At 36.7% G+C, this 17,178-nt stretch overlaps 2 protein-coding genes across 6 annotated transcripts in view; one reads left to right on the forward strand and one right to left on the reverse strand.

Moving 5' to 3' along the window:
* The window catches only part of LOC124426329 (CCR4-NOT transcription complex subunit 6-like), a 427,489-nt gene that overhangs the window by 297,424 nt on the left and 112,887 nt on the right, over positions 1-17,178 (forward strand). The gene's annotated exons all lie outside the window — the stretch shown is intronic.
* Positions 639-7,402, reverse strand: LOC124426332. 2 transcript variants are annotated; one of them, XM_046967897.1, is made up of 6 exons: positions 6,620-7,402; positions 6,395-6,523; positions 5,494-5,599; positions 5,237-5,363; positions 2,712-2,967; positions 639-2,407 (listed from the first exon to the last, which is right to left on the reverse strand). In XM_046967897.1, exons 1-6 carry the CDS (start codon positions 6,635-6,637, stop codon positions 2,090-2,092), a joined length of 954 nt encoding a protein of 317 aa, XP_046823853.1. In that variant the 5' UTR covers positions 6,638-7,402; the 3' UTR covers positions 639-2,089. The 2 variants fall into 2 exon arrangements, with proteins under 2 accessions (XP_046823853.1, XP_046823852.1); XM_046967896.1 differs by lacking the exons at positions 6,395-6,523; positions 6,620-7,402 and adding exons at positions 3,307-3,433; positions 3,702-3,855 and having other exon boundaries at positions 5,237-5,592.

A 17,178-nucleotide genomic window follows, 5' to 3' on the forward strand; every position in this document is an offset into this window, starting at 1 on the left:
AAGAAAAAAAAGAAAAACAAGAAAACGGAAAGAAAAAAAAAAAGAAAAGTCGAGCTCCTCTCCCATTGTATTATACTTTGGTGCGATCGGTTCTAAGCATCTTCACGTTCATAGACAAGTATCGCTCTCTTCCTTTCTTCCTATACTTCCTCTTTCTACATGATACTTTATAGCTTTTACTCTTATCGATTCCCACGGTTAGTTTACGGAACGAGTACTGCTACATTTGTCGGAATACATCGTGACTTGGACGTTGATGAAGAGTGCACCAATTCGCTGATCCGTTAAGGATTTAATTCAGTCAATTATTATTCTTCCCTTTTATTTCCAATTGTGTGTTGTTAGCTATCGTGAGATCACGTTGCGAAATCATTGAAATCATTCTATATAGGGGAAATCTATATAATAAATCGAATTAATTTTGATACTCTTGATATTTTGTCCCATTTTTTTTCCTCTCTCTCTCTCTCTCTTTTTTCTCTTTTTTTTTCTTTTTTTTTTTTTTTTGCTTCGACAAAAAAGAAAATCAAATTATCGAATTATTCTCGAATGGTCAGATACATATTGATGTATATGTATAGGTATGTACGTACATACATACATACATACATACATACATACATACATACATACATACATACATATAGACACACATATTGTCCACCCTATCGATTCTTACCCAACGGTAAGATCACGGTCGAGATTGGTTTGATCGCTTTATGCCCGTTACGTGCCAGCTTCGAGACGTTTCTCTCTGTGTCATTCCACTCGAGAAAAACTTGAAAAGAGAGCAACGTGAACTCTCCTTCCCCTTCCTCTTTCTTTCTCACTCACTCTCTCTCTCTCTCTCTTTTTCTCTCTCTTTCTTTCTCGATTTCCTACTCGCTCGACCGATTGGATTTCGCGAACGTGCGACTGGCATCCGATGACAACGAGAAGCCGACTCCCGCCGGAGATGACCCTTCCTTGCTTATATATCGAGAACAGAAAATAAGTGATCGAAGGAGAGATAGAGAAAATTAGATAACATTGCTCCTATTTCTTCATCTTCATCCTTCTTCTTTTCGTTTCTTTTTTCTTTTTCTTTTTTCTTTTTTCTTCTTCTTCTTCTTTTTTCTTTTTCTTCTTCTGAAAAAAATACGCAAAAGTCAACGACGCGATACATTTCGCTTAACACAAATCTTATAACGCATAATTTACGATCTCCCAGAGTGTATAACCCAACTGTTTAGATAAGCGTATCCGGGAACTTCTTTAAGAACGGTATACCACACTCGTTAGAGTAAGCTATCTTGAAGTTTCGCGTAGCAAAGACGAATTACGTTGCCATTCTAGGTCCTCCTTGTTCTTTGGCCCATTGTTAAACCATAGAATCCTCTTAGTTATAGCTGTTAACAATGGAACTTCCAAAAGTTCGATTCAATTCGTTCCGACTTTGAATATGGAGTGTACCCATCTTCCTCTTTCACTTTGGTACTCTATATTAATAACGTTATATGAATGGCCAAACGTTAATCATCTTGTTGTAACTTTCACGTATAATCTATCGTTTCTATCTTTGTCTCAATATTTCACGTTTGCCCTTTTGATTCATTCTCTTTTATATCTTTTATTCTTTATGAACACGACACGAGTCAAAGTTAAATCTTAAACAACGAACTATCTTGCGGACGGGCTATTAGTCCGTAAAAAAAAAAAAATTCGTGAAAACCAATAAAACGTTCGATAGTATTTAAGCAAAACTACTTGAACAAGTAGAGAGTACGTACTACCTCATTTAAGTTACAGTACGTTTTGAAATTATCGAAGATTTAGCTGTTTCTCGAGATAGATTCACGAGAGAATATCGTATTTGTACGAAACAAGGAATCGTTAAGGAATCGATATATCGGTATAAATGTATCGCTTACATTTCGAGGTTCTCTCTCTCTCTCTCTCTCTTGTGCGAAATCAAATGAAGAAATCCCTTGAAACCGGAACGATTATTTCGTACAAGATTATTATCATCGTTTTTCACTTAGAATAAATGTTATAATGAGTTTTTAAAGCTATTCTTTTTTTTTTTTTTGTTTTTTGTTTTTTTATATATTTAATCCTCAAAGGACGTATCATACAGACGAGTATTTCGTGGAACGCGATAACGATTACGCACGGACCAATCGGAATCGTAATTCAGGTCAAACTCATCGGAATGTGTCTCATAGAAACGATCTGCCGTGACCTGCCTCGAACAAAGGGTGGAACCTTTCGAAGGTTCGAACATTGTCTCTCCGTTAGGATACCGTAAAACTTTCGTAACACTTGCACCTCCTCCTCTTTCGATTCCTCCTTCCTCTTCTTCTTCGTCCTCTTCTTCTTTATCTATTCTCTTTTTGGCGTTCTCTGTTTGTTCAGAAGCATCCCGCACCTGTTTCGAATCGTTAAACGTTCTCGAGTGAAGTACAAGACGACGATAAAGTTAATCCTTTTTCTTTAACGGCTAACAGAAATTTTGTTTCGAGTTTGTTGAAAAGGACCCAGTTTGACTTTGGTTACTACTACGAGGGATAAGTTTAAAACGATAAAGAAAGATAAAGAAAGAAAAAAAGAGAAGAAAAATAAAATATAATAAAAAAAAAAAAATAAAAAAAAGAAAAGAGAGAAGAGAAAAATAATATACAAGTTTTAAAGTACACTTAAGTAATGAAGAAAAATTGTTTCTCCCTCTCTACCTCCCATAATCCTTGATAAGCTAAAACAGCCAATTCCGAGTTTGGATTAAGTTCATGTCCTTGTTCATTGGGTGGGTCCAACTTTGAGCTCGTAATTTCGACTAATCGTCGCTGTCCACGACGAGGATGCCACGGGTCATCGCTTTTATTTTCCGCCTGTGCGTAATTTCCGTAATTATGTCCGCAGAGCGGACATACCAGTCTCACTTGTCTCTCTCGACTCAACATCAGAGGTACGAAACACAATGGCCAACATCTGAAAAGCGCGAATGGTTATAACGGGTGCGGCATTGTTTCATTGAAGGATACACGAATGCAACCAGCCTATTTTCGTTAATGATTTTCCATTATGAAATTCGTTCTATTCGAAATATTACGATAGAAATGATCCGGTATAAAATCTATTAACCGTTATCGACTTATATCTTCCAACCGATTTCGAATTTATCGGAGATAAATGTTCGACATATTTGTTTATTACCTTGGTTATTTATGATTATGACTAGATGTTCCACTCGATGCTTTATTTGACCAGATAAGTTTCATTGATAATTTAATGGAACAAATAAAAGAGAGAGAGAGAGAGATAACTAACCCTAACAAGCAAGTAGCACCAAGTCTCGAGCTCGAAAACATGTGTCTCTTTGTGAAAACTATAGGTAGAGCATCCTCGTTACACACCGGACATAATAAACTCTTGTCATGATATTTCCAAGTTTCCACTGTTCAATAAAATAAATATCATTTGAAAATTTTGAACGTATATATCGTAGGATATTTGATTGTAATTTATTGATAGGATCAAAGAATATCTCGATAAAAAGAAAAAAAAAAAAAAATTACTATATGAATTCTTCGCAATGGACTTTCTCGTTTCTTTTTATTCGATCGATTTTATTTAAAAAAAAAAAAAAAAAAAAAAAAAAAAACAAAAAAAACAAAAAAAAAGAGTAGAAATCATAAATAAAAGATCTACTCGGGTAGACTAACCTCTAGTCGAGAAAACGCTCCTTTTTCGTTTACTATTTCCAAAAGGCCAAATCTTTCTTGATGATAACTTCTTTCCGGAGATCCACGAGCGCTCCTTGACTGCATTTTCAGACCGATCGCGTTCTACTTTCTGAGGTATATAAAAGTGCGCTTTCTAAAATCATAAATTTATCCTTGGCGTCATTAAAGCGCCGTTCACTTCTCAGGACGACGAGATTAGCCGTAATTATTATCCCGAGCGTCTCCGTTGATAATTATTAACGTGGCTTCTCGTGCGTTCGGATTACGTCGGGTTTAATTTTAAAAAGAATTTATTTATCCTCGTTAAAAGCGCAACAAAACTTTTCTAAAATGCTTAAGGAACCGTTTCGTAAATCTTTATCTCAGTCAATCTTTATTTTAAAATAATTAATGAGGATATACGTTGATACGTTTTGAATTCATTTCTAGAAGATCTGCAATCATTGTAAATATTTTATTAGAAAAAAATCAAAAGATATATATATATATATATATATATATATATATATACATATATATGTATATATGTATGTATAGAACGATGATGATTTAATCTCGAAAGAAGGACTCTTCTCTTATAGCCTTTTCGCGAAAGCTCGTGGACGAAGATGGAAGTCGAACTTGCGAGTTCTCGGAATCCGGTTGACAGGGAGCCAGGCCGTTATTTTTATACTCGTAAGTCCCGTAAACGTATCCACAGGCTGGACAGATCATGCGAATCTTCTTCGTGCGTTTCATTAACGGTATAAAACAAAATGGCCAACATCTGACGCAAAGGACAGTATTTTTCTTTTTTTTTCTCTCTCTTTTCTCTCTCTTTCTCTCTCTCTCTCTCTCTCTCTCTCTCTATTTTTTATATGTATATATATATATATATATATATATCAAAATTGTAAATCATCATGAATCGTAAGAGAAAACGTATTAGGGAATTAATACGATCGATTTAGCTTTCTAATTTACTCGTTCGATGTCTATAAATTACTTGCTCGTGACTCTAGATACTCTGTATACAGTTCGATTGGAAAAATCATTAATTACGAGAGAATCAATGGCGCTTTTCCAAAGCTTTGCCTAAAAGGGTCGGACGATTGTCAGGACTAAAACTGACAAGTTGGAGCTTAAGTTCGTGAACCCGGGCTTGTCATTAATCTCTCTCCCGCCGGGGACGCTCGCGGAGTGCGCGGAAAATTAATCGTTGGATCCGTGCACTGACCAAAAACTCGGAGAGGCGTGTCCCTCTTTCGTTTTATCGTGCTCTGCTTTTAAATGCTTAAACCCTTCCTATCTTTACTTCTTTTCACAATCGTTAGTTAAGGAGGGGGGGGGGGAAAGGAAAGAAAAGTAAAGAAGAAACAAATTTCGAAAGAAAAGAAAGAAAGAAAGAAAATGAAAATTATATGGAAATGGAATTTTTCGGAGATGGAAAGAAAAATAAAAAAAAGAAAAAACAAAAAAAAAAACAAAAAAAGCTACCAAACGATTGTTAAATCGTCAATCGATATGCTAATTACCCCAGAAGACATGTCGCTGCAATATGAGACGTTGTCAAATTGTGTCTGCGAGTATGCAATGCCGGCACGAGTTCCTTTCTGCATTGAGGACAGATTTTTTTCTCGTCGTGCGACTTCCATGTATCCACTAAAAAAAGAAAACAAAACGAGACGAAACAAAAAAAAGCAAAAAAAAAAAAATGGAAAAACAAATTACGAAGATCAAAGAATCTTCTTAAAAATGTTTCTACATCGTGTAGATATACGTGTAGATATACCCCGGGTCGTGTAGATTCTCTTTCTATCTTTTTCCTTCGTATTAGAAAGCTTTGCTTGTTCTGTGCCTTTTGATTGTTGTCTTTCCAATATTTGTTCACCGTTTTCCTACGAAAAAGATAATAATAATAATAATAATAATAATAATAATAATAATAATAATAATAATAATAATAATAATAATAATAATAATAATAGTAGTAATAAAATAAACAAAAAATGGATCAACAAAAAAATGTCCTATCTAATGAATTCATAAATATATATATATATATATATATATATATATGATTGTTTGAGATTGAAACGCATTATAAAACATCTTGTATCTATCGTACGAGTAAACGAATATTCCCATTTGAAACGAGCCTTTACGTGAATGCATCATAAAGATCGATTTCCCGCGACGATGCCTTGGAATTCTTTTCACGCTCGGCATTCGTTCGACATTTTATGAGAGGGAAGAAACTGGAGGAGGGTTCTCCTTTTGCGTCCATTTCAAGATTTTATACCTTTCACGAGGTAAAAGAGACACGAGTCACGGTTCAAGAATGTAGCACGGGTGATAAGAGCAAAGGGGTTGAAGGTGGAACACATAGAGATAAAGAAACAAGCGTTAAGGGCAATCGCATACTACTCTTATGTACTATAGATACAAAACGTTTCTTTGCGAGTGTTATTCGTTTGTTCAAAGAAGAAAAAGAAAAAGAAAAAAAAAAGAAATTAAATAAAATAAAATGAAATAAGAAAGAGATAAAAGGAAAAATAAATTATTATAAAAAATTCTTAATCGTTGAAATATATTTATATATATATATAGAAAGAGAGAAAGAGAGAAAAAGAGAGAGAGAGAGAGAGAGAGAGAGAGAGAGAGAGAGAGAGAGAAATATTATCGATATTTACGTGATTATCAAATCTCTGAATAGAGATTTTTCGATGATTCCTTCGAACGTGGCCTAAAAGTCGTTCGGTGTCTTTTCCTTTATCGCTCACACGTTTATCGCATATGGGACACCACGTGGCTATGGAGGTCTAAACGAAAGAAAAAAAAATATGTGAATGCATAAAGCTAGAAATAGCGATGATATATATATTTATATTAATTCACAATATGATAGAATAAATAACCTGCGTTTCCTCTACCATATTCCCTTGGCTTTCTTTTTATGATTCTTTTTCGTTCTTGTGACTCATCCTCTCTCTCTCTCTCTCTCTCTCTTTCTTTCTCCCTCTTTGTCTCTCTCTCTCTTTCTCTCTTCCCCTCTCTTTCTCTCTCTCTCTCTCTCTCTTTCTTTTTCTCTCTCAAGAGAAAAGATAGAAATGTTTTGTGGATAGACGTTGGGTGGTTTTACGGTTGCGTTGACAAAGCTGAACTTGGCGAATATCGTGCGTAGTAAAGTGCCTTGAATTTGTCACTCGTTTTTATACGACTACTTCAATACATATCCGAGCGTCGTTTTCTTACTATTTTTACGATCGCCTTACCATAATAAAAATTTGTACAAGCAAATATAAGGCGTGGTTATCGCTCGGTGAAAATAGTAAAAACATGTTTCAAGAAGAGATAGTGTCGACGATTAAAAAAAAAAAAAAAAAAAAAAAAAAAAGAAAAAAGGAAAGAAAAAAATAGATAGATAGAAAAGAAGAAAAAAGGCCATGACCACTTCGACACTTTTATACTGACGTCAAATTTCTCTTGTATTTTTATACCTAAATTTCTGATAGATAAATACAATATATCCCTTTATTAAAATTATCGAGAAAATTACGTTTTTCCTTTTTTTTTTTCTCCCTCCTACCCTTGATAAAATACGAGTGTATTCTTGAATGAAATAAAAACAAGGAAAATAGAAGATCGTGGGGGAAAAGAAAGAAGAAACAAAAAGAAGAAAAGAAATAGAAAAAACGAATCAAGAGTAAATAGAATAAAGGAAGACAGAGCTTTCTTTCTCTTTTTTTTTTTTCTTTTTTTTTTTTTACTTATATAAAGGATATCGGTGTTCTTTCGTTCTTTGATTTGTTCGTTCGTTCGTTCGTTCGTTCGCGAGGTGACATCGCGTTCGTATTTTCTCGAAGTCTTTTGGCCAAGCGGAAGTACTTTTTGGAAAAGGAGGAAAGGGAAGTAATCCTCAAAGTGTAAAACACGCGCGAGAGGTGGTAAAGCAGCTTTTACTGAATTCCCCGCGAGAAAGTTCCGACTTTAAAGCTGAAAGTTTTGCCACGATGGGCAGAAATAGAGAGATGAGAGACAAAAGGGAACGTAAAAAGAGAGAAAGAGATAGCGATTGAAGGAGCGTAAGAAAAGGATATATATATATATATAGATAGATAGATAGATAGATAGATAGATAGAGATATATAGATAGATAGATAGATAGAGAGTAAGAGAGAAAGAGAGAGGAGAGAGAACAAAGATCCGCACAAAAGCTTGTCACGGATGGCGGACAGGAGCTAGCGTTCGTTTCCGTCGACGGTTTTCGGAGCGAGGAATAGTGCGAAAATTCCGCAGTTTCTCTACTTTTAGCGGCAGACCACGGAATGGTACCGGACGTCACTCGCATTCGAGATTCTACGATGCGGCACGCTTCGGTCCAACGTAGAAAACTTTCCACTTCGCTACAGGATTCGGTCCATTGTACTTTGATTAGTGCCGGATCGATTAATTCTTTCTTTCTTTCTTTCTTTCTTTCTTCTCCTGTTTTTTTTTTTTTTTTTATATTAATTTTCTTTTCACCTTTTTCTTTGTTCTTTTTTTTTTCTTTTTCATTTTTTTTTTTTTTGCTTTTTTATTTCCTTCCTCCATCTTACAATTACTTTCTTTGTGAAACTTTTCTTTCACAGTAGTATAAGACCCGATCCAATTAAAATCTTTTTTTCTCTTTCCTTTCATCTTCCTCTACAGTTCTATTACGATTTATTTATACAAATTAATTATTTATATAAGTTGATTTAGGTAAATGGGTAAAGTTATGTATAAAGTTTATAATATATATCGGGGAAAAATCAACGATATGTATGATATTATCTAGAGAGTCGAGGAGCGGAAATGAGCGTTGTGTCAGTGAGAGGAAGAAAGAAAGAGAAGAAAGAAAGAAAGCAAGAGATAGAGAGAGAGAGGGGGGGGAGAGAGAGGTGAACCACAGAGTAAGCAACGTTCTTTTCACGGGTGGACGTTTACACGGTAATGAATACCATGGTTCTGTCTCTGGTACCGCTTGGTTAAATGAACGAAGCACGGTACTCTCTGTACCGGACAAGTAAAATTGACGGACGGGAGATCGTGAAAGGCAGTAATTGAATTAGAGGTAGACGAAGACGACGGAAAAGAGAAATAAGACGAGGAAGAGGAACGACGAACGACGAACGACGAACGAAGACGAGGGATACGATGACGCGTGCGCTCGCGAGCACGCGCGCCCGAGCTCTCTAGCGAACGACGGCGCCGTTGGCAGTGGGTCAGGAAATCAGGGCGCCTGGAATAAGTGTTGCGAGTGAAGCGAGCTGCCGGAGAAGGGAAGAGAAAGAGAAAGAAAGAAAGAAAAAGAGAGAGAGAGAGAGAGAGAAAGAAAGAAATAAATAAAGACTCGTTGGAGATCGGTACCGTTAGTCTCGTCTACCTTCTTCTTCTTCTTCTTCTTCCTCCACGTTCCGCAATTCCTTCTTTCCCTTCTCTTTGCAGGAATGACGAGTCTTAAGGCAGCTTACTGCTAAAAAGCGTTCTATCGTCGTTCCGATAAAAGGATCGGCAAGAATTTCTTGCTTGTTAATCGACTGTTCTTCCCTCTCTTGACCTTGAATTCAGTCACCCTCTATACTCCTATGATTCTCTTTGATCGAAGTCAAAAAGAGAGGTGTAGAGAAAGAGAGAGAGAGAGAGAGAAACAGAGAAAGATACAGAGAGATAAAGAGAAGGAAGGAAGGAAGGAAGGAAGGAAGGAAAAGGAGGTAGGCGACGAACAGATTTATAGCTTTTATGTATCGGCATCTCGACGGACGGTATTATAGGCGGTACTCATTAAATCCCGGCGTGGCCAAGGGAGTTCAAAGAGTCCGGGATAATTGCTGCGCGCGGTCAGATAAGGTGGTAAAAGAAGAAAAGAAATATATATATATATATATATATATAAACATAAGGAGGGGAAGTAAAACAAGTGTGGAAAGAGTTAACGTGGCACAGAATCTTTCAATGTGTCTTTGCCCGTTGGCCCTTGCAAAAAGCGTTTACACATCGAGTCCTATCTAATTGCCGTTTGGTTCTTCCTATGTTTTGTCGAAAAAGGGTTTAGATAATTGTACCTCGATCGTAGAAGAATAAAAATAAAATAGGAATAAGAAGACAAGGAAAGAAGTAGAAAGAGAGGACGAAGGAAGAAAAAAGGAGAAGGTTAACGTGTCCTCGAACTGAATTCTCCAGAGAGAAAGAGAGAGAGAGATAGAGTGGGTGGGAGGAAGAGATCGGAGGGAGGTAGGGAGGGACGTAAGAAGAGAACACCAAAGCAGATCGTATCACAACTCGTGGACGAGAGTAACTCGGCCGGCGTGGCCAAAGCAAAGGAAAGTTACGCTCTAAGTCCGAGTGCTTCGAGTAAGATCATTTATCTCTTCGGCTTACCAATAATAGATATTATTATCGTTTATCGTGGTAACAGGGGCTGGACTTAAGCCGGACCGGCCATTAGAGCAAGCAGCCTTTATACTTTCTTATCGGTACGCCACCAGGCTCCTGGTCTCTACCCATCCTCCGTCGATGTAACGCTTTTAACCCTCGAAAAAAGTAGCCCCCGTGCTACCTATCCCTCCCCCTTCTACCACCCCCCCCTCCTCCTCTACCAACGATCCCAACCTTGCCCGACAACTCCTACCACTCACGGGGGAATTCTCTTTTACCTTAAATGGGTGCTACTTCGAGTAGTAAAACTTTTTCTCCAGACCCAATAGTGTTATTGGCCAATGAGAAATCCAAGAATCACAAACTTTCTTTTGCCCTTTCGATGATATCTCAATGATACTCTTCTTGGATTCAAATTGAATTTACAATGGACACCTATGGGTTTTCGATCTTGTTCCTCTATATTTCTAAAGAAAGAACGTAGATGAAGATAGGATACGTACATTACATAGTACATATGTATACGTAAGACCGTTATGTACCTAGTAACTACTTAAGGATCTTAGGGAATTCGATTGATCTATAAAAACATGTACATGGGTTATAAACGAAATCTAATGTAACTGGTATTATATTCATAGGTATTTTATATTTCATGTAATTTTTATGTATTGTCATGGTAAGTATCGTCAAGTCGAGAAGGGAAAGGAAAAAAAAAAAGAAAGGAGAGAAACAAGAAAAAGAAAAAAAAAGAAAATGAAAAAGAATGGATCGCATTTTCATTAACCAATATATTTGGCTTTCGTGTTCAATGAAACGAATCGTCCATCCTATAGATTCAATATTTCTCCCGTGTATAACTCTCACCTCTCTCTCTCTCTCTCTCTCTCTCTCTCTCTCTCCCTCTCCCTCTGTCTCTCTCTTTTTCCCTCTCTCTCTATATCTCTATCTCTCGATTCTGCCAATAATAGGAAGTTACGGACCGGACACGGCACATTGTAGAAGCGAGGCATATTGCCAACGTGATCTCGAGTGTATGCGCTGTGTCAGTGGTATAGCATAGTGCAGTTTCACGCTGCTTAGAGTCGATCGCCATCTCTACCTTCAATTTCGTATGAAACGATCGATCCGTCGTGGCTACGATGAAATGCCGAGCTCGAGCTCGACGAAATCGGACGAACAAATGATTTCCTCCTCTTTTTTCTCTCAGCTGAATGAACACGCATGGATAAAATAAACGAGAATATGGCGTGTTCTGTACCAATACTATTGTCGGGTTTAATAACGAGTGTAACAAAAAAGTAAAAAAGGAAAAAAAAAAAGAAAAAAAAAAAAAAAGGAAAAAAATAAAAAAAGGGAAAGAAAGAGAAATGAAACGAAAAAAAAGGACAGTATAATAAAACAAACGAACGAACGACCGAACGAACGAACGAACGTACGAATGTACGTACAAACAGGACAAACAAACATACGAACAACAGCTACGATATAATAGAACGAACAGAATTCTCGAGGAGATTCATAAAAGATATAAGAAAGAATGACCGCATCTGGCCGAGTCATCATGATACAAGGATAGTCATTTTTTCTATATGAACAATTTGTACAAGACGACAAAGTCAAGAGTCCGATGGCTACTCGTTGATTAGATTCGGATAGTCGTTAGACGTATAACGGTAAAAGTACGACTAAAGTCGATCCTCTTGGCCTTTTCATCTCTAGAGACGAAAGACGAGATTTATGATTAATGATAAACATACAATTGCGACGTATAATATTTCTGAATGATTATTAAATAATATAAAATGAAAGAAACTCGACAGGCGAAAAGATAGATAAGCAGAAAGAGAAAGAGAGATAGAGAACATAATACTTTGCTTAAAGTGAAAGCAACGCGAGCCAAACGAGAGAATTAATTTAGCAAACTCTGAATTCTCTCTCTCTCTCTCTCTCTCTCTCTCTCTCTCTCTCTCCCTCTTCTCTTTCTCTGTCTCTGTCTTTCTCTCTCATTAAACGGATATTCGTATCCAGGATAGGATGTTTGTGTCGACCCTTTCTATTCTCGAAGGGTCACAACACTCTGAAGCTTAGTCTCCGTGGAGTACGTAAATTGAACCGATTTTGAGAATATGCCTCTGGACACGGATGTTCCCAATCGGAGTACCAGCGTAACGTTGAGAACAAAGCTCAATTTGGTACGCGAAAGCACCGACCGGTAAGCTTCCGGATTGTATACTCGGTGACTTCTCCAACGATTCTACTCCTATCTGCCTTCTCTTCTATTCTCTTCTCTTCTCTTCTCTTCGTAAAATCATCTTTCCTTCTCTATCTATGCCCTTTACTAAACTCGAAGATACATAAGAGAAAGAAAGAGAGAGAAAAAGAAAGAAAGAGAGAGAGAGAGAGAGAGAGAGAGAGAGAGAAATGAGGAGAAAGAGATGAATCGAGAAAAATAAAGAGAGGAACGAAGGGTGAATGCTTTGATCGTCACCCCGTGATATCGAATTAAGTTCAAAGCGTAACGGGAAGAGAAAAGGAAGCATCCCTCTCTTTTTCAAAGGAAGGAAAGGGATCTGTATGTGTGTGTGTGTGTGTACATATGTATATATATATTTTGTTTTCTTTTTTCAACGGATTTTAAATCATAAGAAGGGAAGGGAGAGTGAGAGAGAGAGAGAGAAAGAGAGAGAGAGAGAGAGAGAGAGAGAGCATTGAACTCTGACCCTTGCAAACATGTTTTTCTTCAATCCTTCTCTAACAAGACTAATTAGAGAAGTATAAGAAAATAAGATGTCTCTTTCTCTTACTTTTCGGCTTTCATTTAATTTACTTTCAAAAAGATATGATAAGAATAGGAAAAGATGGAAAAAGAAAGAATGAATAATGATGAATAAATTTAAAGATTATCGATCGTTATTATGTAAAATCTGAAGTGATTATGAGCGCGTAGCATTGATGCGAATCAATTGATACATTCGTAACTGTAAAAGTTATGAGCGCGTGAATTCGACGATGTGAAGAGTATCTCGATGAGAGTTTGGTGATGGTTGATGGTCTTGGAAAAGAAATTGTGGAATATCGTAGAGGGAAAAAGAGAATGGTTGGAATAGAACTTACGATAGATCGTGACAATTGCGAATGTATTAGGCGAAAGAAAAGAGAATACACTTGACCTCTGCTATAAATAGTATAGGAAGAGACACAGTATGGACGACTTTGCTCCTTATAACTTGAAAATCCTCTCTCTTTCTCTCTCTCTCTCTCTCTCTCTTTTTCTTTCTCTTCCTCTTCCTCTTCGTTCTCTCTATCGGCCTCGAGCTATATACTGTAATATCACGTTCGTTCCTTTATCCCCGCACCCCCCCCCCACACACACCCACCGCCCATACATACATAGATTCTGGAATATCGCACGAATTCAGGTTCCAAAGCAGCACCCACTTCTTAATCGTCCCCTTTGACGCACCGAGAAATGGAAAAATTCTCGATCGAGGAGTTCGTTCTCAAATAGGTTTCTCTATATAGTCGTCGTCGTCGTCGTCGTCGTCGTCGTCGTAGTCATCGTCGTCGATCCCCAACCTCCTCCTTCTTCTATCCCTGAACATTTACATAGCCTAGATTCTTATTCTAAAACTGTCTGAAAAAAAGAAAAGAAAAAAAGAAAAAAGAAAGATAGCTTGGATAAATGTAAATATACATATGTACATAGTTATGTGGATACATTGTATATTCGCATAAATAAGTTATTCGACTAATTGATAATATTACGAAGTTATTCGCTTGGTAAACATATAAAACTATTTTAACGATGAATAATATAATTAATTATACGAATAAATGAGGTCGACCAATAAATTAGTCAGATAAATTTACTTGGTAATAGGTAAATAATAAACGCTTGTTAACCTCTTTATCGTCTAATGTACGAACAATAACAAAGAGAATTTTCCTTATTATTTAAAAAAAAAAAAAAAAGAGAAAAAAAATTGAAACGTATCGATAAGATATACGTAATATATCATTTATATATTTTAAACGATGTAAACGAAGCATTTGTACATGAATATATTTATATCCATTTGATATATACTTACGTTTCTTGCATTCGCCGCGTTTCATTTCTTATTCCTTTTCAATTTTCTTATTAATTATTTTCAACTAATCCATACAAACGTTAAACGTAAACGTGAACCCTTTATCTCATAATATATCATGTATGAGATATTATGTATATTCAGTTCAATAAATTTCGTTTTTGAATACGAAACAACGTTGTGTCGGCATGTAAATCCCTTGTAAACTCAATTATTAACTATATGTATATGTTCGAACATTAATAAAATCTCCTTTATCGTAGAAACGATATTACTTTAGATAATAAATTGATAAAAAAGAAAAAAGAAAGAAAAGAAAAGAAAAGAAAAGAAAAGAAAAAAAAAAGGAAAAAAAAAAGAGGGCTAAAAAGAAATCTATTCAATGGAACAGTACGTATTACGTACGTACGTATGTTTCTTGTTATTTTTCCTTTTTTCTTTTTTTTTCTTTTTCTTTCTTTTTCTTTTTCCTTTTTTTTTTTTTTTCTTTCTCTCAATCGAAGAACAGACGAATATAGCAGTGGGTTAAAGTAGACGTAATACGTACGAAAAAGGGAAAAGAAATTTTAACGTTGCCGATATGAAACATCGACGGCAATCGGCCGATGCTAGTATTACACTGCTTACGTCGTGTACACGTCACTATTTCATTTGCTACGTACTCGTACACCTCGTTCGTGGCTTTTACATTCGCCTCGTCAATATAAACATCGATAGTGCAAATAAAAATCAACGTGAGAGCTTTCTCCAACATGCGTACGCATAAAAATACATTTCTCTCACTCCGCATTATACACGCTCGAGCATATAACTTTTCGAAAGGGTAAAAGAGAGAAGGAGAAAGAGAAAGAGAGAAAGAGAGAAAGAGAGAAAGAGAGAGAGAGAGAGAGAGAGAGAGAGAAAGAGAGAAAGAGAACACAGTTAGCGCAATACGGTCCTGTGACGCTGTTGGAAATGGAAATGGAAGTGTGTCAGCAGGTCAATGGACCTCTTTCCTTCCAGATTCTCTCTCTCCCTCTCTCTCTCTCTCTCTCTCTCTCTCTCTCTTTTTCTCTCTAGTAATCTTTGTCTTACTCTTATACACGTCGTGTTTCGTCGTACCCTTTCGCTACGTTCTCGTCGTTTTCACCGATGCATTAGCCCCCGACACGAATCGTTCGCTTTTCATCGGACCCTTAACTCCTTCTATTTTCTATTTTATCTCTCTCTCTCTCTCTCTTTTTCTCTCTTTCTCTCTTTCTCACCCTTTCTCACCCTTTCCACGCTTCATGGAATTCCCTCCGGACGTCGAACTCGCGGAGAATCTTTCCTCAAAGAGAGCTAAGAGCTCCGGCTTTTCTTCTCAAAGTCTTCTATTTTCTCGTCGTTTGGAGCATTAACCACTCTCCTAAGATTTTTCCCCCAAGGTTCATCGTCGATTTCTCTCGACGTTTCGTGTTCGTTTTTTTTCTTTTTCCTTTTTTTTTTTTTTTTTTATTTTCCCTTTATATTTCTTTTTTCCTTTCGTTCAATTTTTTATTTTTCTTTTCTTTTCGTTTTCTTCTTTTTTCTTTTTTTTTTTTAAGTTTTATTTCTTCCTTCCCCCTCCCTTTTTTTTTTATTATTCTTATCCTCTTTTCTCCTCTTCTTTTCTCCCATCGTTAAAATGGAAATATATATATATATATATATATATATATATATATATATATATCTACATCTTCCTCGGAATATATCGGTTAGGTGATATCAATGGTGAAAGCTAATTGTGAAATCGCGTGTTTAAGTCCCATAAAGAATAGTGTCACGGTTAATTAGAAATTCAGAAGTTTAATGTTGTGAATTTATCATGATTCATAACGAGAAAGACTCTCTTTCTCCCTCTCTCTCTCTCTCTCTCTCTTTCTCTCTTTCTCTCTATCATTCTCTTTCTTTCTTTCTCGAGATATCGAAGAATAATCGTGCAAAGACAAAGTTATTGAAAACGTTGAGTACGAAAGCTTTGGCAATTTAATGGGTGAAAGTCGTTCGTTGTTCGTCGTCGTCGTCGTCGTCGTCGTCGTTGTTCTTCGTATATAAATCGTCGATTTCGTGTCTAACGGACGTCTAACGTTTGAAAAGTCTGTCGAAGCGGCGGTGAAAGTAGGAGGATGACTCATTCGGGCACACGCTCTCGATTCTCCGAATGGACTTGCTTTCGAACCGATACTTGCTTTGTTCCACCGATAAAGCGTAACGCCGTCCTTCTTATCTCCTACGAGAGTCGAGAAACTTGTTCTCGATAACTCTAAACGAGAGATTCTGTTTTGGAACGGTCATTTAAAAAGAATCCATGCATAACCCATCGATATGGGATAATATGGGATCTTTGTAATATTTGTCTATATTTTGGATATTTTTTTTTCCTACATATAGAAGAGAGAGAGAGAGAGAGAGAGAGAGAGAGAGAGAGAGAGAGAGAGAGAAGTGAGGGAAGTAAATAAAATAAAAAAAAAAAGAAGGACAAAGGAAAGAAAGAAAAAAAGAAGAAATGGAAAACATCCCAAGATGAAACGCGTGCTAGAGCGACAGATTTATATAACATAAATTTAGAGGGTTACTCTGTTGCTCGTCCGAAATCTCGTTTGGCTCTTTTTATCCGTGCTTTATCCGTGTTTTCGCGGATTTTGACACGCACTTTTTCGTCCGTTCGACAACAATAAATTCTATCCGAGGGACGCTGATGGCCAATGGTGGTAGCCGTTCTGTAAATCTCGTTGTTTATGATCGAATGAATGCTTTATAGACCAGAAATTCGGACGGATTGTTATGGCCGTCGAAACGGTACGGCCGTCGGACCTGTGCAGTACCACTTTTGTTTGCTTTAACGCACCATGGATATATCAAAACGTTTAGCGTGTTTAGCGTGTCTCGCGGCATCACCGGGCCGACGGCTTACGTAATCGTTAAAAGTGCGAGTTTACAGTGTAAACGTGGTGGTCATCGTTCGTTTTCCATAATGTTGA

Source organism: Vespa crabro, chromosome 8 (genome assembly GCF_910589235.1).
Source record: "Vespa crabro chromosome 8, iyVesCrab1.2, whole genome shotgun sequence".
Taxonomy (NCBI): Eukaryota; Metazoa; Arthropoda; class Insecta; order Hymenoptera; family Vespidae; genus Vespa; species Vespa crabro.

Excerpts from the sequence above, each read along its gene's own strand:
- LOC124426332 (XM_046967896.1), bottom strand. The coding sequence starts at position 5,356 with ATGGAAGTCGCACGACGAGAAAAAAATCTGTCCTCAATGCAGAAAGGA. Across the intron at positions 3,856-5,236 it reads GCAGCGACATGTCTTCTGGG|AAAGCGCACTTTTATATACC; the intron begins GTAATTAGCATA and ends TTATGATTTTAG. Across the intron at positions 2,408-2,711 it reads CTTATCAAGGATTATGGGAG|GTGCGGGATGCTTCTGAACA; the intron begins GTAGAGAGGGAG and ends GATTCGAAACAG.